We start from the raw sequence: 20,196 nt of genomic DNA on the forward strand, positions 1-20,196 counted from the left end.
TGATGCCATTGTTTTTGGTCATTTATTCACAGCCACTCGGACGTGAGTCTCATAGTTTGGACGCTGGTCTGTTCTGCTGGGTCGGAGCTGCTGTTGGGCGACCCCACAGCCGGAGCCGACTGATTCCTCCATCCGGGGCGATGATGACACGGACGTGACTGACGGGTCGGCTCAGAGCCAGAACCGTCTGGCTGTAGTGATGCCTGTGGTGAGGACGAAGCTGCAGAACGCAAAGGAACCGGTTATTCAGCTCATGAGAAGCACTTCAGGAGTTCAACCGGTTCAACCTACTTTCTGAGGCGGAAGAAGGAGCTGCCAGTTTCCAGAAATCCACTTGGTTCTGATGCACTGAGCTTCCTCCTCTGGGGTCAAGGTGCAGGCCTCGATCCTGCAGGAGTCCGGGAAGTTGCCTGTGAGGAAAGGTGAGCCTGTTTTCAGTTCAGTTCTCACATTGCGTTCACTCATACCAACCAGTTGACCTTTAAAGTGGTTGGTGTCGACCTCAACGCTGCTGATGATGCCGTGGTGACCGAGACGAAACACGGCCCACTCCCAGCCCGGGACCTGAAGGATCCCCCGCTGGTCCACCTGCAGGACCAGAGCAGGGACACGTTAACCGCCTGAGGCCAAACAGCAGCAATGCGCTTGGGTCATTATCAGAGAGAACCTCAAGTATCTGGGGTCTGTCCAGTCTTCGGGCGGTTTCCCATCCGTCAGCCATGTTGTCAGCGCGACCTGGACCTGCAAACACAGGCAGCAGCACAGACCCAGGAGGAGCTCATTTCCCAAACAAACAGTTATCGGTTATTCTGTGCACAGGTAACAGAGGGTTTTTCTACCAATCATGTTGCGTGGATGTCCAAAGTGGGCGTCGCTGTAGCCGAGACACACTCCGCCATTGGTCAGAGCGACCAGGTCCACGTCCTGGGTGGGAGGGACAGACGACCAGTCTCTCTGCCCGACGCCGTACACTCGCAGCCTAGCTAACCCTCCATCTGATGATGTAACAGATCACTGTGTGTGTGTGTGTGTGTGTGTGTGTGTGTGTGTGTGTGTGTGTGTGTGTGTGTGTGTGTGTGTGTGTGTGTGTGTGTGTGTGTGTGTGTGTCTGTGCGTGTGTGTGTGTGTGTGTGTACCTGGGTACATGTTGAGGCGCAGGTGGGTGACTCTTTGCTGGAAGTTCACCTTGAAGTGGTTGTGGCAGCAGTTAGAGTATCCAGGGCTCAGCTGAGACACACCCACCAGCTCTGGCCACGCCTCTGAGACCAGCTGTCAATCAAGCCATCACTCAGCTGTCATTTATCACCACTGTCCCATCAAGGTCAAGTTACCTTGGTGATGGCAGCCAGCTGAGCGTCTGAGGCGGCCATGCCGGTTCTGTCTCCTTCCAGAGTGAAGGCGGGTGGATGTTCTGGTGACAGACAGAAACACTCTTCATATCAGAGCTTGGCTTCATCGTCCTTTACTCAAATGTGAAGGAAGCTCAGCTGGTACCAAGACAAGCGGCCTGGATGGAAGCGAATGGTGCGTGATTCCCGGTAAAGAAGGACGTGTCCAGGTCGATGCCATAAATCTGGCCCGGAACACCCAACTCAATGATGCACCAGTCATGACCTTCAACACAATTCAATTCAATTCAATTTCATTTATATAGCGCCAAATCACAACAAGGTCTCAAGGCATTTTACAATGTACACACAGACTTGTTCACTGTGATCCACAGAACCAGAAGCATTGACTACTGAGGCCCAGAACCACTGAGGCTCAGAACCAGCTGGGCTAAACCACTGAAGCCCAGAACCACTGAGGCTCAGAACCACTGAGGCCCAGAACCACTGAGGCTCAGAACCAACTGGGCTGAGCCACTGAGGCCCAGAACCACTGAGGCTCAGAACCACTGAGGCTCAGAACCACTCATCACAGTGATCGAGTGACACCAAGTTGGCTCTGGGCATTTTAGTTCTGATGTATACAATAACTGTGACAGGTGACGTGAATTCCTGGACGTGACTGGCTAAAAACAACCATTTAGTAGAAACTATTAAAGACCTGACAACTACAATTTGACTGCCAACACAGTTATAGCTGTCTACTAAGCAGTAGGTAAATAAAGAGGCTGCTTCTGGGCCGGACACCTGACCCGACCATTTGTATGTATGGTTGATGCGAGACCGGCACCCTCAGCTGACGCAGAGGCAGACCTCAGATCAGCCGTCCACTCACCAGCTGTCCTCTTCCTCCTCGTCTCCCAGCCATCCATCCATTTCCCAAACTCGGTGAAGGCAGAGGCGATGAACTGTGGCGCTGGCCTCTGTTGGGGATATTGTCATCAGGAAGGAGGAGCCACAACATGCTGTCACACTGTCACTGGGTCCACGGCCTCTTCTTCAAGAGCTTCAGTGCTAATGTCGTACCTTCAGCAGGTTTGCAGCTGGAGCAAACCACTCATCCGTAGCAAAAATCACCTGCAGGACACCAGGACAAAGCGAAGCCGTGTCCTTGGAGCTTCTGTTGAGTTGTGTTTTAACTCCTGGCTGCTTCGTGGACTCACCTTCCCTCCTACCGACTCGCAGGCCAGGTCGTTGAGCTGCAGGAAGTCCGGCTCGGCTGCCATCTGCGCTCTGAACAGACGAGGACGAAGTATCTGCTGGAACCTGGAGCCTCGCTGGGATGTTTCTCTGCAGGTCAAAGGTCACAGGCTGCTTGTTTGCCCAGAGTCCAGGTCACTGACTTCCAGCTGTTAATGTGTTACAGGCGTTCTACACGGTTTTCACTGGCTAACAGCATAAATGGACGAGCAACTATCGACTCAGTCAACTGTTTGTTTTATAAAAAACTAACATGATGCAGATTTTCTGATGTCTGATTTTTCATTGCAGTCGTTACAGGTGGTTTGAGCTCGCTGGGTCTTGGCTGAAGGTACAGCATTGACTCACACCTTGTTACATAGATGAAGCCTCTAGATCGGAACTGGCTGCTGATGTTCACTGGAAACGACAACAAGCCAACATCACAGAGTGAATGAGTGAAGCACAGAGTCTAAATCTGGACTTTGGAGTGAATCTAAAGTTAAACATTAACAAAACTAATCCTGTAAAACACTCAGACAGCAGCAGAGTTTTGTCCTCTCTGACCCAGAATGGGACTCTGGTGTCGGCCTCCTTCTCGTGCTGCAGTCGTTTCTTACATTTGCTGCCTGGCCTCGTCTCTCCTCTTCTTTTTTGTCTGTTTGGAACCATACTTTATTCAGTTAAGGTTAAAGTCGCAGCTATTTTGCTGAGCATCCTTCCCTCCTTCACAGTGTCCATGGTAACTTTTGGCAGTGAGTCAGAAACAAACAACCTCATAATTCAGTGCTTACAGTCCAAAGACCAAAGGGCAGAGGAACTTGTGTCCAGTAGATCAGATGTTTTTGAACTGGTTCCTGCTGGTTGTCAAACAGTGAAGGCTGATTCAGCTCATATGTGTTTTCTTGAGGCAACAGGCTGAAACGTTTCTATCTATCGCACTGACATCAGACACCAGCAGAGATGGATGTTCTCTACAAACCAGAATTCACCTGAAGCTGACCTGGACAAACTTTAGAGGCAGAACGAACAAAATGTCCATGGAACCACAGAATGTAAAAGTAGAGTAAAATGTTGTTTAACGCAGCTGCTGAAACATTAACAACACAATTAGTAAAGCAAAGATGTGACTCTTCTCTTTATTTTTCTTTGTTAGAAAAATGAGTAGAAAAATGAACAGAACAAACACAAGCTTAAAACATCAACAGAACTGTTCATGCAGAAATTGAACCTCGGCTGAAGCTCAAAGTTGGTTTCATACGTTACATAAAACTAATACATCAATTGGGTCTCATCTAAACAAAGCACATTGCCCACGACTGTGGTTCTGTAGCCTGGGAGTTCTGGTTCTGAGCAACATTTAGGGTCTTGAACTGTTGAACACTGACACCTTCTGAAACACAAAACCTGATCTGGTCCTTGTAAAGAGCCAGTCCAGTGATCTGAGGTTCCGGACTCAGGTTTTATTGCTCTTCTCATCAGCTTGTTCTATAATCAACACCGATAAAAAACAAAATCAGAAGGATTCAGTTGGCGTCAGGGTTAATTGGGGTTAACCCAGCTGTTTCTGTCTTTTGTCAGATGATGATGCCTTGTCCACTGTGCTAATGATATCAGTGTTTCATCGGGTGTCAGATCTGGGAACAGCCATTAAAGCTATTCTGGCCTCTGAAGGTTTATCCCTCTTGTCTCAGCAGCTGATGGAAACCAGGACGAGGTCCTGGAGATGCTGCTCAGGTTGTTTCTAATGAATCTACTTCATACAGAGAAGCCACAGGACCCACAGGTCTGACTCTAGCGGGGTCTATGGTAAACCACAGAGGATTCTGAGCCCGTCTCTCCTCTCAGACCTCCCTGTCCTGCATCACGGTGGCCCTTGTTACCACAATGTCGAAGCAGGTCTCCATCATGACGCGTGACTTGCAGAGGTTGACGCAGGACTCCAGGTCTGCTGTGGTCTGAGCCAGAGCCTCTAGGTATTCCTGGGACTCCCGGTCCAGGTCCTGGTCTACATCGACTGGAGACAGAACAGGAACAGGAAGGTGTCAACAGGGATCAAGGCCACGATCAGAGAGGAAATCCAGGAATCAAACATAGGTCACAGTCAGACTAAGTCATGGATGATTCTCTTCTGTTGCCGTGGCGCTGGTGGTTTCGCTGCATGTGTTTGACCCATATTTGTTTTCACATCTGACACTGTTTGTGTTGGTGATTTTTGAGTAACTGAACTGATTTTCCTAACCTCAAATTTCTATTTAACCTTTCTATTTCATTTTTCTATTTAAGGTGTCCATCATCCACTTACTTGTAACTGCCTGATGATCCCTTACTCTCTGACTCGCCCTCAGCCTCCTATTGAATGAAGGCAATTACGTGCAATTTCATTATTACTGCTACTACTTTACTTGCTATGCGACATACACGTCCAAAACACTTGATTAGACACGGGAACTTTTAAAGATTGGAATATTTCGTTAGAGAAGCTCCGGCGACTGCAGCGAGTGGGCGTGTCTAACTGACTGCTCGCGAGAATTACCGGAGCGGAGTCAACGTCAGTGACAGCGGGAAAAGTAAAACCCGGAATGGAGTAAAAAGGCGCCTTCTCCAAGGCCACTTCGGACTGTGAGGGCGAACGGGCTCTGTGTGCTGAGCCGAGCCGCTGGCCATCGTGTACTCACACTCTCTGCTCCACTGGCTCGGGTGGAGCATCAGCTGGTGCTTGGCCTCCTCCAGCTCCACCTGCAGCCTCTCGTGTTTGCGCTTCAGCTCTGTGATGCGCTGCTGCCGCCTCTCCAGCATCCGCAACCGGGTGTTAAAGTAGAGGAGTCCCTGGGGACCAAACAGACACGGGTCAGAGGAGGGCCGCTGGGTTTAGGGAGGAACCGCCGAGGAGCAACAGCTACAATAACAACAGCTTTGGACTGCACTAGATTTCAATCCAAACAGGCGAAATAAAACAAACGCAGTTCTCAGGAAGTGAAGCTGTTGTGATTTAGGCCTCCGACCTGCTGGAGGAGCTTTGTTTTTGGGTCGTGTTCTTGGTTTGGTCATGTGACTTCTTGTTTCAGTTCCTGTGTGCAAATAGTGTTCACCTGTGTTTTTTGGTTTAGTATTTACGTCCTAGTTTGTGTCCGGTTGTTTGTTGGACCATTGCGTCCTGTTACCATGACTACTGTGTGTCCTCTGTCAAGGTTTGTTTGTTCTGTGTCTCATGTTTTGTTGGTTGCATGTTTACTGTTCTGATTATGGTTGATTTATTCCCTTGCTCTGGACTGATCTTTAGTTATCTAGTTATCTATGTGTGTTAGTTTTGCTTTTACTGGTTATTGACAATCCTGCATGTGCAGCGCAGTTTGTGTTTATTTGTTCATTTATTAAACAGCTTAATGTCAGTCCTGTCTCTGGGTTGTCGCATTTGGGTCCTCCACACTTGTCTTGTTTGTTGGCCTTAGCAACAGTTTGCCTGCTCATGTTGAGAGCACTTCGCGTTTAGTTTGCCCCGTTTCTGTAACAAAAGCTGATAAAGACAAAGACCACAAAGATGGACACAGTGAAGTCCCAAAGAGCAGAAACAAAGCAAGCAAAAAAAAAAAAAAAGATGACCATCGCCATACTGCTTCGACTCAGCTGGGCTGACCCACCAGCAGTAGATGGGGCGACCACTCAGCCTGTTTCTAAATTTACAGTACATATAATGAAAAGAGGAGTGTTTGGTGTGAAACTCACCTTCTCAACATCATGAAACTGCTGCTAAAAGAAGACAGGAAAGAGCAAAGTGAATCTGTTTGTCCACATGAATGAAGCTCTGATGGTTAATCAGCCGTTGATGCAGCCTTCGCTCACATCTAAACCACTTAGGCCTTGCTGATAGGGTGCAGGAAAGATGAGGATGACCTCTGAAGCACTCAGCTCAGTAGGTGCCTTCACACTTGGACAGCATCACTCGGCTGTTCTGCCATGAACCGATCCTGACCTGAACGTGTGACTCACCTCAGAACCCAGTGCTGCCTCCTGCCTCTGCTGCAGACGCTCCACATCATCTATCTCATACACCTTTATCTCGAAGGGCTCCTTCAGGTCCAACCACTGACCCTCTTTACTTCTGCCCAGAGAGGAGGTGTCAGGGAGGGGAGCTGGGATCAGTCGCCGGCGCTGGAACCCTAATGAATGTCAAAGGAACAGACTTTTATTTAATGACATTCTCACAGTGTCCGGAGTCCTGGATGAAAGATATTGTCTTTCCCCACAGACTGATTGGGTCCATGTCTGGTATCTTTGGAATCTAAACCCTTTATGTTTCTTCTGGCAGGGTTGTGATCCAGATCCATGGAATGGACTGAACAGCTGAGAGACAAAGCTTTTGGTCCATAGTCAGTAAGTAGTGAGCGTCTTGCTGTGCATTCCTGTAGTGTGTGTGTGGGCGATAACTGCAGTTGCATACATAAACCAGGAATTCATGAAATATTCAGTAAGCAAGAAATAGCCAGGATCCACGACTGATGGTGCTGGTTGTAAATGCATTAGTCTGCTGCGAATCAGCTGTTCTGAGGAGCAACTGGCCACAATGGCAGCCGATGTGGGATTGTCCCACAGCAATAACAGCAGAACTCTTCACCGTGCTCAGCCCTCATGAAAATCATTGACCAGACTCCTTCAAACCATCATCACACTCCAATGCACAAGAGAATGCATTGGAAAAAGCCATAAATATGGTAATTTATCCTGAAGATACGAGTTTTATGGTTCTGTCGCTTTTGCCATCAATACTCCGAGAATGAGTGCTTGAAGACAGAGAATCTAATTTCAATGCAGGCCTGACGTTTCTGGTCAAATCCTTGAAACGCTGCAGAATCTGGATCAGGATGTCACCAGCTATACGGACACAAAACAAGGTAGGAAGCTGAAATCAACCACTTTGTTTTACTGAGTGGACCGAACCGACAGTACCACAGTATTAAAGCCTTCCCTTAAGGTGAAGGATCTTTATTTATATATATATATATATATATATATATATATATATATACACACACACACTCTATTCTCACCCTCCGCGGGTGGTCTCATCCACTTTCCAAGCTCGGGTCCTCTACCAGAGGCCAGGGAGCTTGAGGGTTCTGCGCAGTATCCTTGCTGTTCCTAGGACTGCACTTTTCTGGACTGAGATTTCGGATGTTTTTCCAGGGATCTGTCGTAGCCACTCCTCCAGTTTGGGGGTCACAGCCCCTAGTGCTCCGATCACCACAGGCACCACTGTGGCCTTCACCTTCCAAGCCTTCTCCAGTTCTTCTCTGAGCCCTTGGTATTTCTCTAGTTTCTCATGTTCCTTTTTCCTGATGTTGCCATCGCTTGGTATTGCCACATCCACCACTACGGCTTTCCTCTGCTCTTTATCTACCACCACAATGTCTGGTTGGTTCGCCATTACCATTTTGTCAGTCTGGATCTGGAAGTCCCACAGGATCTTGGCTCGCTCGTTCTCTGCCACCTTGGGAGGTGTTTCCCACTTTGACCTTGGGGTTTCCAGTCCATACTCCGCGCAGATGTTCCTGTATACTATGCCAGCCACTTGGTTATGGCGTTCCATGTATGCTTTGCCTGCCAGCATCTTACACCCTGCAGTTATGTGCTGGACCGTCTCTGGGGCCTCTTTGCACAGTCTACACCTTGGGTCTTGTCTGGTGTGGTAGATCTGGGCCTCTATGGCTCTGGTGCTCAGGGCCTGCTCCTGTGCAGCCAGGATGAGTGCCTCTGTGCTGTCCTTCAGCCCAGCCCTTTCAAGCCATTGGTAGGATTTGTTGAGATCAGCCGGCTAAGTGAAGTACCATCAGAAAGTCTCATGGAAGATGTGAATGCAGCATTGAGAGCGATCCCTACCACAACAATCACAGAAACCAATGAGCTGATATACGCTTCAGCATCAGTGATCCTAGAGGTGCTTGGCTATAAGAGCAAGAGCAACCATGGGAGCCATGAGAAACAATACCCACCATGGAAACAAAGGTTGGAGGTAAAAATCAAGGCAGCTCGGAGGGAAGTGAGCCAAATGACAGAGGCCCAGAGAGGTGCAATGAAAAGACCGATGCCCAAGAGGTACAGCCAGATGCCCATACCTGAAGCACTCGAAACTGCCAAGCAAAGGCTACAAGCCTTGGCCAGCCGCCTAAAGAGATACACCAGAGACAACGAAGCCAGACGAATAAACCGGCTGTTCACAACACAACCCGCGAAAGTGTACTCTCAATGGCAGGGTAATAACAGCAGAGCAGACCCACCAAGGCTGGAAACTGAACAGTACTGGAAAGGGATATGGGAGAGGGAGGCGTCACACAACAGTGATGCACAGTGGCTGGTGGATCTGAGGGAAGACCACAGCAACCTCCCTGAACAGAATCCAGTGACTATCACTGTGGCAGACATCCAACATAGAGTCTCAGGTATGAAAAACTGGACAGCACCTGGCCCTGACATGATCCACGCCTACTGGCTAAAGAAGCTCACTGCAATCCATGAGCGCCTGGCAGCACAAATGAACCAGCTGCTAAGGGATGGGACTCACCCTGAATGGCTAACCGAAGGGCGAACGATCCTGATAATGAAGGATCCCTCAAAGGGCACAGTCCCATCCAACTACCGGCCAATAACCTGTCTCTCCACAACATGGAAGCTCATGTCAGGCATCATCGCAGCTAAGATAAGTGGGCACATGAGTCAATACATGAGCGAAGCACAGAAGGGCATTGGTAAGGATACCAGAGGAGCCAAACACCAACTCCTGGTAGACAGAACAGTCGCCCAAGACTGCAGAATGCGACACACCAACCTGTGCACAGCCTGGATCGACTACAAGAAAGCCGATGACTCAATGCCACACACATGGATCACTGAATGCTTGGAGCTGTACAACATCAACAGAACTCTAAGGGCCTTCATTGCAAACTCGATGAGGTTGTGGAGAACCACCCTTGAAGCCAATGGGAAGCCACTTGCCCAAGTATCCATCAAATGTGGCATATACCAAGGAGATGCACTGTCCCCACTGCTGTTCTGCATAGGTCTGAACCCCCTCAGCCAAATAATAAACAAGACTGGCTATGGATACCGGCCCCGGAACGGAGCCACCATTAGTCACCTCCTCTACATGGATGACATCAAGCTGTACGCCAAGAGTGAGCGAGACATCGACTCGCTGATCCACACCACCAGGATCTACAGCTCGGACATCGGGATGTCATTCGGACTCGAGAAATGTGGGAGGATGGTGACAAAGAGAGGCAAGGTAATCCACACAGAAGGGGTCTCACTCCCAGAAGGAAGAATAGCAGACATTGAGGACAATTACAAGTACCTTGGAATACCACAGGCAAACGGCAACCTTGAACAGGCAACAAGGAATGCGGCAACAGCCAAATACCTCCAACGAGTAAGGCAAGTCCTAAGAAGCCAGCTCAATGGCAAGAACAAATCCCGGGCAATAAACAGCTACGCTCTGCCAGTGATCAGATACCCTGCGGGAATAATAAGGTGGCCAAAGGAAGAGATACAGACCACAGATGTTAAGACACGAAAGCTCCTCACCATGCATGGAGGGTTCCACCCCAAATCCAGCACCCTGAGACTGTACGCTAGCCGCAAGGAAGGAGGCCGAGGACTAGTGAGCGTGAGAGCCACTACCCAGGATGAAACATCCAAGATCCATAAGTACATCAAGGATAAGGCCCCGACAGATGACGTGCTGAGTGAATGTCTCAGGCATTGGAGAACAGAGGATGAGATGCTGGAAGAGGGACCATCATGGGAGGACAAGCCCTTGCACGGGATGTACCACCGGAACATAACTGAAGTGGGTGATCTCAACAAATCCTACCAATGGCTTGAAAGGGCTGGGCTGAAGGACAGCACAGAGGCACTCATCCTGGCTGCACAGGAGCAGGCCCTGAGCACCAGAGCCATAGAGGCCCAGATCTACCACACCAGACAAGACCCAAGGTGTAGACTGTGCAAAGAGGCCCCAGAGATGGTCCAGCACATAACCGCAGGGTGTAAGATGCTGGCAGGCAAAGCATACGTGGAACGCCATAACCAAGTGGCTGCCATAGTATACAGGAACATCTGCGCGGAGTATGGACTGGAAACCCCAAGGTCAAAGTGGGAAACACCTCCCAAGGTGGCAGAGAACGAGCGAGCCAAGATCCTGTGGGACTTCCAGATCCAGACTGACAGAATGGTAATGGCGAACCAACCAGACATTGTGGTGGTGGATAAAGAGCAGAGGAAAGCCGTAGTGGTGGATGTGGCAATACCAAGCGATGGCAACATCAGGAAAAAGGAACATGAGAAACTAGAGAAATACCAAGGGCTCAGAGAAGAACTGGAGAAGGCTTGGAAGGTGAAGGCCACAGTGGTGCCTGTGGTGATCGGAGCACTAGGGGCTGTGACCCCCAAACTGGAGGAGTGGCTACGACAGATCCCTGGAAAAACATCCGAAATCTCAGTCCAGAAAAGTGCAGTCCTAGGAACAGCAAGGATACTGCGCAGAACCCTCAAGCTCCCTGGCCTCTGGTAGAGGACCCGAGCTTGGAAAGTGGATGAGACCACCCGCGTGGGGTGAGAAGGGGTTTTTTTTTTTTTTTAGACACACACACACACACACACACACACACGGACCTAGGACTCACCGTTTCCTCTCTTCCTGGAGGATTTAGAAGCTCTGCTCTTGGATGATGACGCTCTGCTCTCACTCATGGAGTCGTGCGCTGATGAGGTGCTGCCAGTGGTCTCACTGTCGCGGATCATGCTCTCGTAGCCGCTGCTTCCACCGCTGTGGTAAAACAGGGCTGTGCGGCCCATGGCGGGAGGCAGCTCCCCACTCAGGACGCTGCTGTTGTCGCTGCCGTGTCCACTGCTGTAGCGCTGAGGCCTTCGAGGTGCTGTGATCTTGCTGTATGGTGACGGCAGAGGCGTGTTTGTTTGTGACCCACTGAAGTTACTGGTCCAGCTGTCAGTGCCATCGCTTGCAATCAGTCCAGGTCCCCTGCCCAGTTGCTTTATTGGACTGCCAGCCACTAGTTCACTTACCCTGCTGTTAGCTGCCCTGCTGATGGCCTGCTTTGTACCCATGATGGTGCCTCTGAGCCCAGTTTGAGCTTGAGCCTTACCAGTTAGCGGTAAGCTGGTATTGTGTTTAGTAGCATAATCAAGTGTTTTGTGTGAAGAACTGAAGCTCTTCGGGTTGCTGGAAGACAATGTCCGACTTTTTAATCTACCACAAATAGTAGCTTGTGAACCACTGGTGCCTCGAACCTGCCCCAGTTTGTTTGCCTGTGGAACAATAGAGGAAGAAGCAAACGTGGAGGTGGAAGTAGGAATCCCAAGTTTTGGCACGGATCTGTAGCATTTGCCATTACCTCCTGAGGCAGCACCACTGTTCTCTCCGAAGAGTTCAGACTGGTTTCCACTTTGACTGTCACATCTCTCCAGAGACATCAGACTCCCAAAGGTCTTTGGGAAATTTGCTTTTGCTCCTTGTGTCTCGAGGCTGGGAGATGTCCTGGCAGAGACCTGTTCATTCCTTAAACTAGAAGTTCTGTGCCTGATTGAATCTGCTCGATGCCTGATGTTAAATTCTTCCTCGAAGATTGATGTTTTAGAAGACAAGGACTTTTCAACATTGTTGCTTGCTTTTAAGGCACTTTGTTCTTGGCTTGACTGTGCAACAGAAGTAGGAGGAGAGATACTTCCACATGCAGATTTGGAGATCAAATGGGTCATCTGAGCATTTGACTTTTTTCCTAAAGATGAGAATTTCAGAGTACCTCCTGGTCCTTCTTGGCTGCATTTCAATTCTGGACTCTGGGGGACAGAAACTGTTCCTAGCGTTGTTGCAACTCGGGTGAGTTGTGGCAGCTTTATAAGAGTCTCTCCTCGCCTGCCACCAGACTTCTCACAGCCGGCCACAACCCTCGGGGCTGAGGACAATGTTTGTGCCTTCGGTGGTCGAGGTACACTATTACTATTCCCTCCTGGGCTTCTGGAGGAAGTGCTTGTTATACCATTTCTTGGCGGCCTACCTACAGAAAGAAACACCTTCTCTCTGGAGTTAAAGGTACCGCTTCCCTGAAACAAGTCATTCTGTGTGTTAACAGCTGCAGTTGAGGTAGGCTTTGTTTTCTTAGGAAGATTGGCATGAGGGGTCTGGTGGGGGACCTGGGCTCTTGACTTGACAGAGCCTTGAGAAGATTTAGCTAAGTCAGGGTAGGGAGAGCACTTGGTAAAAGAAGTTTTACTTGGAGTAGCAGGGTCACTGTCCAGCTCTGAAAAACAGACACCGCAGTCATTCAGCGAGCTCTTGATTCCATGCTGCAAAGATGGCAGAGTCAGTGTAGGTACATCCTGTGCTGCCATGTTTCTATCTTTGCTTGTATTTGCATCACCACTGGGCCAACAGCCAACAAATGACTTGTTTCCTTGTTGAGGTAACACTTCCCCGTCCCCCACGGCTTCTTGTTGAGACATGTAAGCATCATACTCATCGTTAATACTGCTGATGATGCTCACAGGGAGAGTGCTCGAGGTGAAGGCCTCTAAAGATCTAGAACCACTGAAGCTAAGGAGGTTGGAGGGGTGGCCGTTGTCTGGGACAACAGCATGTGGAAGGTCCTCTACAACAGTAAACACAAGCTCATCTTCTCCGTTCAACTCAACAGGCTGGTGCAAAGTCACTGTTGTTCTCAGCAAATCTGTGTCAAGGCATTGGCCCAGCAGAGATGCCCGGACAATGTTGAGCTCAACAGGACACCTGACAGTACAAGGGACCCTTTCCACACTGTGCTTCAGTGCTTGTAGATTTATGCCCAGTGGGAGAGTCCTAACAGTTGCATTACTGGGGGTGTTGGCTATACCTGCCCTGAGGTAGACCTTCTCTTGAACCACAGGGTCTGAGTTCTCACTGAGCTGGACCATATGTGGCTGAAGAGGGCTGGCTGGAACTTTGTCTGCATCTGCACTCGTGTGCTGAACATCATCAGATTTATTGCTGCATGTGATCGATGTGTGTTCTGAAAACGCTTGGAGGGGGTTCCTATCAGGTTTCATGGCTCTGGTTTGAGTCCTAATTGATGTTCTTCCTGCTACCTTCGCCTCTGTACTGAAAGCAGCTGGGCCTTCGCTGCCATCAATACAGTCAAGCCTCTCTTGCAGCTCTGCAAATGTGTTACACTTAAGATGATCCCCATCAGACTTGGGTGCATCCTTGACTTGCTTTTTGTTCAAGGAGGGGATGATGGGGACGAAGGAAGGTGGCCCCTCATTATCGCTTACTTCTCGATCCGAAATGGTTGTACCTCCCGGCCCAATGTAGATGACTGTGTCGCAGGAGTGCTCGCTGCTGGATGAATAGTCAGGATCGAGCAGCAGGGGTGTGTCTGGGTCTAAGGTCACAGTGCGAGGGTGGAGGGGTCGAAGATGAGGAGGTCGACGGGATGGCCCCTCCTCACAGGAACTGTCCCCTCCGGAGGAGCTGGAGGAGTACTGTCCATAGAAACGAGACATAATTATCATAGAGACACTGTCCAAATAGCAGTCGACCTTAAGGTGAATCCATTTCATATTAACCTGTAAACTAGATTCAAATTAAATAAATTTAATTAATTAATTAATTAGGAACACTTCACACATCAGGGTGGAACAAACTGATTTGAGCATCTTCTTAAGATATGAATATAAGCAAAGGAATTTTCCTTTGGTCTGAATTTGATCCACAACTTTTCACGAAGTACCTTTGACTTCTTCTTCTTCATGCGATGAATGCGAGACGCCAGCTGCACCGTAGTCAGTGTCTCCATGTAGTTTGCCGGGGAGTCAGAGATGTGAGCGATCATGGTGGTTCGACAGTTGATGTTGCCCAGGGATTCACTGAGCAGCATGGTGAGCTTACTGTCCCTGAATAATACATCAATGAAATCCTTGTTAGTGTAAAAAGAAGCCTCAGGGGATCCAGCATTCATTCATTGCACCAATGCAACAGTTGGACAGAGTCAGGAACAGGACGCGTCAGGAAACGATCCCTCGTTTCACATTAATGAAGCTCACTTTGAACTGCACGCTGCAGTGATCTGTAGTCAGAAACTGAGGAGTTAGAGGAAGCTTCACTTCATCTTCATTTAAATAGTACAGTCTAAGCGTTTTATTTTTTCTATCAGAACAACCTCAGAACTATTAATCAGTGATTTATTAAGCACTGAAAAGAGGCTAAATTCTGCTTCACACACTTCTCTTCCTCGTCCTCCAACAAAGCTTTTGTTCATCTGCTAACCTTTGACCTCTGAGCTCCCCGTACCTGTATGGAATGTGCTTGGCCCCATTGGCCAGGGCGAGGATGACATTTCCCAGGGCAGATAGGGACAGACACTGGCCTGCACCTGCATCACAGCTCCCCAAGTCCAGGAGGTGAAGACGGCTCCGACCCGACACTGAGAGAACACGTTTAAAAAACAGTGTAATTAATGTTTAAGTTCAATAATGAAAGAAAGTAGCAAAAACTAAAAACTTGGTCTGTATTTGATTACTTCTGACAGTTTAACCTTTCAGCTACAATACAACCCTGAAGCTCTGTGACACTGCTTGGACCCTGGGTTGCATCAGAACCACAGCTGAGTTCATGCTACAAACAGAGTGACTGCAGGAGCAAAACTGAAATGCAACAAATAACACAAAAACTAAACCAGAGCCTGATCTGGTCAAATCTGGATCATTATGCTTGGTCCACGAAATCACAAGCTATGAGAAACAGTCAGGAATCAAGTCATGACTAGTTCAAATGAAGACGGAAAGAGAAACTAATCATTCCCGTCCCGTCAGCAAGTTTCAGTGTGTTGCTAGTCAGATAGTGAACGACCAGGTTTATACTTATAAAGACTTGTTTTGGTGTGATACAGAACCACTTTTCATTAATGAGACAAATAATGGTTCAAACCATCAACTGACCACATCAGCAAGATTTACAAAATGCTGACACAGTGACTCTGGGTCTAGAAACACTGCAGGCCTCATTAGCCATGTAGATTTATTCCAGTCATGGACAGAGCAGCAGCGAAACACTGATAACTGTGGAAACATCTGAGCCATCGCAGGCAGACGTCAACGTGTTCGTGTTGGATGCGTGTGCAGATCCACATTCCCTGCATTACACCTATGCCTGCTCTGATCGTCTTTCCTACGGGTTGATTTATAACAAACCTGAAATTATTACTGCTAGTGTCACCCACTCTCCTTTTAGAACATGTACAGTACATGTAACCTACAGCACCAGACACTGCCCCTAACACTGAGCTGGACTCATCATAGCCTCCATCCATCCACACACTGACCTGCGGCCTTTTTACTCTTGTCCGCTCTCTCCTGGTAGAGGTGCAGGGTGAACAGGAAGTGAGAGTTCCTCCGAGCCTTCTGGTCATTTGGAGTCTGACTGCTCCTCCGAGCTGCCAGGGCAGCGTCCAGATAGAACGCAGCTTGCTCTGCACTGGTCACCAGAAGCTCTGTCTGGTTCTGCAGCTGATAGACAACAAATAACAAGCAGGAGCTTGGCTAACACTGAACTAATTCACGAACATATGACATCTAGAAAGAAACACATGACAGGTCCCTCAGAAATAAACAATAGCGGTAGAAGAACGACACAGTGAGGCCTGATTAAGACAATAAACAGAAGCATGACAAGGACCCAGAATATGAAAGTGACATCAGATCAGAGATAAGAGTAAGACTATTTAGACAGTTCTGAACATGGATGGAAGACCCTAGGAAACAAAGGAGGTCAGAAGGAAGGAGGAAGGAGGCGAGGGAAGGATGTAAGTCAGTTTTTGTGCTCAACCTGCAGTCATTTGCATTAAAGGAATAGCAAGTAAAATTATGTCATGCAATAAAGATAAATGATTCAGGTGAATTATTTGGCATCAAGTATACCCCCATAACGTACATACATCGTGAAAGTGGGTGAATGAGTTTCTCCTGAGCCTACCTGTGATCCACATAGCGGGTCTTGTCTCAGCGACACTGCTGGGCCGGGAGCCTCCTGGGAACCCCCAGAAGAGCAGGACAGGTCTGCCAGCAGGTCGGTGAGCGTCTCCTCGCTACCGGAGATCTCCACAGCAGACACTCTGACAGAGAAACGAGTGCCAGCCTTCTCCTTCCACTCCTCGATCACCTTAAAGAGCCAGGAGATGGCGGTCGGAGCCACGCCCAGACTCTGTGTGGAGCAGTCTCGACCAATCATGGTGTAGGTTTTACCTATGGGGGCGGAGTCAATGCAAAATGCCGCAACTTGGAGACAGAAAAATAAAACAGCGTGTGCAGGTTTGTAGTAGGTACCAAGGTTAGCGTGTCCGTAACAGAAGATGCAGCCGTCGGCTCCATTAACCACCGACTGGATGATGCCCGCCACCGTCCCTGAACATACCTCGGCCTATCAGCACACAGACCAATCATGTTAAAGCACAGTCACTGGAGTCTGGTTCCTGGTGCTCTCAGTAGATTTAAAGTGAAGCTGATCACACAGATCAGGCTGTGATCACCTGTGACGCATCCTGGGAGAAGACGGCATCGAATGTGAAGGTTTTTGGTGCTGAGGACCGCCCACCAGCCGCTGTCTCACACAGGGTCAGCTGCTTCTTTCGGACCTCGACCTTGAGGAAGGACATGGACTCCGAGGATTCGCTGCTGTGGACCGAACAGATCCGAACCATCACTCTGACCTGGGGACATATGAAGGGACAAATAAGCTTTGCCAAGATAAGACTCATCCCCTCACACAGATACTGTGAGGTGTCTTGCTCAAGGGCACACCTGGTGGCATCAACTGAATTGGAACTGGCATCTTTCTGCCTCCCACACCGACGTACTACCCATTGAAGTACCAGGCCAGTGATAAATCAGAGGCAGAACACTGACGGTAGTCGGACTGACAGTGTATTATCAGCAGGGACTGGAACCAGCGGCCTTGGCTGACTGTAAGCCACTGCTCTGCTGAGTCTGAGCTTTGTGACGAAGTCAACGTTGACGCGAATCAGCAGCAGCTGAGACACCAGCTCAGATTCTAGTCGTGGTCCAGTCTCAAGTTCTCAGACTCGCTTCAATGCATCAGCTCAATAAAAACTTTTGTTAACTGCCCAAAAGTTGATGACAGTTCACAAGCTTTTAAACATCTTCCTCTGATTTTATTGAGCATTCCATTATTAGTAATCCTACGACAGGTCAGTAAATCAACACAAGCAGAGACATGAAATAAGGAAAAAGCAGGAAAGACATGAACAGAACAATGAGACGAGAATGAGAGGAAGAACATTTAATGCTGCCCATCAGCCTTTAAGAGTCACTTGGCGGAAGATTTTGCAGCTTAAATCAGCAGACCACTAACTGGTTTGACTGGTCCAGACGACCTGGAGTAACTGGTGATGAGGATTGATTGATTTATAGTAACTGTGATGACGCGGCTACACTAACGAGGCTGATGGGAGGCGGAGATCTGTTCTGTTTTTTCTGGTGGATCGAAAGGACAAAGACAAGGAAGATCCACCTGGTGATGCAACTCATTCAAGGGGGGGATCTCTGACCAGATCACACTGGGGAGCTTCTCTGCAGGTGGAGGGTTTCACATAATATGTTTAAACCCTTTTACTACTTTTTTACAAACTTCTACAAAATTTGTTTGCCTCCAACACTGAGACACTAACAGCTTTAAGTAAACATGAGAGACGCTCGAACATCCAGCAAAAGAAACTCCACTACAGGTTTCTCCACGCTGTCCACAGCTGAGCAGAAACCAGAGGAAGGAAGGAGTCCAGCACCACTCGACCCTGCGACCCCCGTCCTCTCAAGATCACACTCCCCCACTTTAACTATCGCATGACCTGCATCCCCTCACCCTCAACTCTCTCCTCTCACTTCCAGCAACCTTTTTTGGACTAATTGGACTCAGGACATTCCAGCAGACTCCAGCAAGGCATTCTGGGTGACTAACCTTGCCCATCCCTGGCGTATCCTTGACCTTTGCCCCCCCTCTGAGCAGACATGGTGGCACGGCAGGTGGGGAGAGCTGCAGGGCCCCACTGAAGCCCCCTGTGTACAGCAGAGCCCTGGGGGCCTCACCGGGTGAGGGGCGGGGCCCAGGCTGGGACTTCTTCCTGTGGGACAGACTGAGCTTCTGAGCCGCCCTAAAGAGAAAAACCACCAGAGACACAAAGATTCAGTGAGTCGAGCGAGCCTAAAACAGAGGCAGGTGTTTAGAACGGACCAGACTATGTGAACATGTTATGAAGATCATTGCTTTGTTATGTGAATGTTCCCTTATTCTGCTAAGTTTCAGCTTCTAAGTGTGTAGCTGCTCATTTCCATAAAGGCGGAACATAGGAAACGCTGATCCAGTGGTTTAGGCCCAGTTCTGCAGCGATACCACAGACTGTGACATCAGGCAGACCCAAACAGCCTCCGACACTGATGCTGCTCATGGAACTGTGACGCGTGAAGGAAACGCTGATACTCACAGATCTTTCCAATCCATTATCTGCTCAAAGGTCCGGAGGAGCAAGCAGGTCCAGGCCAATCACCCTTCATCGTTCACCCAGAGACGACTGACGCGAAGGTTGAGCTTGATGCAACATGGCATAAAAAGCAGCAGGAGGAGGTTTGGATCTGACTCCAAGATGCGGCTGCAGGTTTCAGCTCTTCACTCAGGGGTTCTATGTTTCCTCTGTATCAGTAAACCACATTGACACATTGTCTACCTGCCAATGTGGCGTCGTCGCTTGTCATCGTCCATGAAACCTGGATCCATTCACAACCACCCATTTCCAGTCCAGTTGAACACGAGGACGACGGAGCGGCTGCGTTGGTCAGTCCCACGGGTCCATTTCCTCCTCCAGACTAAACTCTACACAGACTTTACTTCTGCAAACGTTCATGGGTCCAGACGAGTCCGTCGATGGATCAGAGCAATCCTACAGGTCTCACTCAGTCGTTGGGTCCAAACCCATCGGTTTAAGCCGTTTCCATTCATCGCTCCATCAGGCCTGGATCAGGTCATTCCCTTCTTCTTTCTCACTCTGCCATGTCTGTTGCTCCTTCCTTCAACTTATTATTCCCTCACCTCCTCCCCTCTTTCTTCCATCTTGTCTATTATCAAACCTCTTGTGTTCACTTTAACTCACATCCTTCTTCCCTCCTTGATCCTTCGCTCCTTCCTTCAGATCTACCTCCTTGAGCCCATTTCCTTTTCTTTTTCCTTTTTCTCTGTCCCTCTCTTCTTTCCTGTCGCTCCTCAGTCTGTGCCTGCAGTATTGCAATCCTTCTCCCCCATTGCTCCCTCCTCCCTTCCTTCTCCTCCTCTTCCTCCTCTAACTATAGAAGAGAAAGCGAGAGCGAGGTGATGAAGGGAAGCGGCAGCAGTGGGTGAGGAATAATGGATCAGGACGAGGTGGAAATAAGCGAGTGAATGAGGAGTCGGTGAAATTCTGCTCCTGCTGCTATGTGGTTGCTGGGAAACACTAGCGATGCTCCAAGCTCTCTGTTCGTGTGTCTGCCTCACTCACCTTCCCTCCCTCTCTCTCTCTCTGTCCTTACAGCCCCACCTCTTCAC

General features: G+C 49.0%; 2 protein-coding genes and 1 long non-coding RNA gene across 14 annotated transcripts in view; 1 reads left to right on the forward strand and 2 right to left on the reverse strand.

Annotated features, from left to right (window-relative positions):
- Positions 1 to 2,976, reverse strand: allc (allantoicase). Of its 3 annotated transcripts, none has more exons than XM_029141879.3 (11): positions 2,842 to 2,976; positions 2,415 to 2,678; positions 2,224 to 2,311; positions 1,495 to 1,614; positions 1,332 to 1,411; positions 1,137 to 1,269; positions 840 to 995; positions 668 to 741; positions 480 to 588; positions 292 to 410; positions 1 to 220 (listed from the first exon to the last, which is right to left on the reverse strand). In XM_029141879.3, exons 1-11 carry the CDS (start codon positions 2,926 to 2,928, stop codon positions 50 to 52), a joined length of 1,401 nt encoding a protein of 466 aa, XP_028997712.2. In that variant the 5' UTR covers positions 2,929 to 2,976; the 3' UTR covers positions 1 to 49. The 3 variants fall into 3 exon arrangements, with proteins under 3 accessions (XP_028997712.2, XP_028997716.1, XP_055362578.1); XM_029141883.3 differs by having other exon boundaries at positions 2,415 to 2,465; positions 2,552 to 2,882; XM_055506603.1 differs by having other exon boundaries at positions 2,552 to 2,882.
- On the forward strand, positions 2,589 to 6,181 carry LOC114850038 (uncharacterized). The gene is made up of 2 exons (XR_003784757.3): positions 2,589 to 2,722; positions 2,880 to 6,181. It is a non-coding gene; the product is annotated as an uncharacterized LOC114850038 (long non-coding RNA).
- Positions 3,682 to 20,196, reverse strand: part of LOC114849963 (kinesin-like protein KIF26A) — a 27,892-nt gene continuing 11,377 nt past the window's right edge. For 7 of the 10 annotated variants that reach the window (XM_055506579.1, XM_055506584.1, XM_041069585.2 and 4 more), the window contains 12 exons: positions 18,583 to 18,775; positions 17,138 to 17,317; positions 16,935 to 17,028; positions 16,585 to 16,853; positions 15,935 to 16,118; positions 14,905 to 15,037; positions 14,345 to 14,507; positions 11,246 to 14,096; positions 6,558 to 6,727; positions 6,294 to 6,317; positions 5,246 to 5,396; positions 3,682 to 4,584 (listed from right to left, as the gene is read on the reverse strand). In XM_055506579.1, the coding sequence (XP_055362554.1) occupies positions 4,412 to 4,584; positions 5,246 to 5,396; positions 6,294 to 6,317; positions 6,558 to 6,727; positions 11,246 to 14,096; positions 14,345 to 14,507; positions 14,905 to 15,037; positions 15,935 to 16,118; positions 16,585 to 16,853; positions 16,935 to 17,028; positions 17,138 to 17,317; positions 18,583 to 18,775 (4,585 nt within the window). In that variant the 3' untranslated portion in view covers positions 3,682 to 4,411. The other 3 variants (XM_029141816.3, XM_055506580.1, XM_055506581.1) reach the window with 3 other exon arrangements.

The sequence above is a fragment of the Betta splendens genome, chromosome 24, assembly GCF_900634795.4.
Source record: "Betta splendens chromosome 24, fBetSpl5.4, whole genome shotgun sequence".
NCBI lineage: Eukaryota > Metazoa > Chordata > Actinopteri > Anabantiformes > Osphronemidae > Betta > Betta splendens.

Bases quoted from the DNA above. Each gene is read 5' to 3' on its own strand.
- allc (XM_029141879.3), bottom strand. From the start codon at position 2,928: ATGCTGTACCTTCAGCCAAGACCCAGCGAGCTCAAACCACCTGTAACG. The intron at 589-667 runs GTTCTCTCTGAT...CTGGTCCTGCAG, and splicing joins ACAGACCCCAGATACTTGAG to GTGGACCAGCGGGGGATCCT. The intron at 221-291 runs GTAGGTTGAACC...TGCGTTCTGCAG, and splicing joins TCCTTCTTCCGCCTCAGAAA to CTTCGTCCTCACCACAGGCA.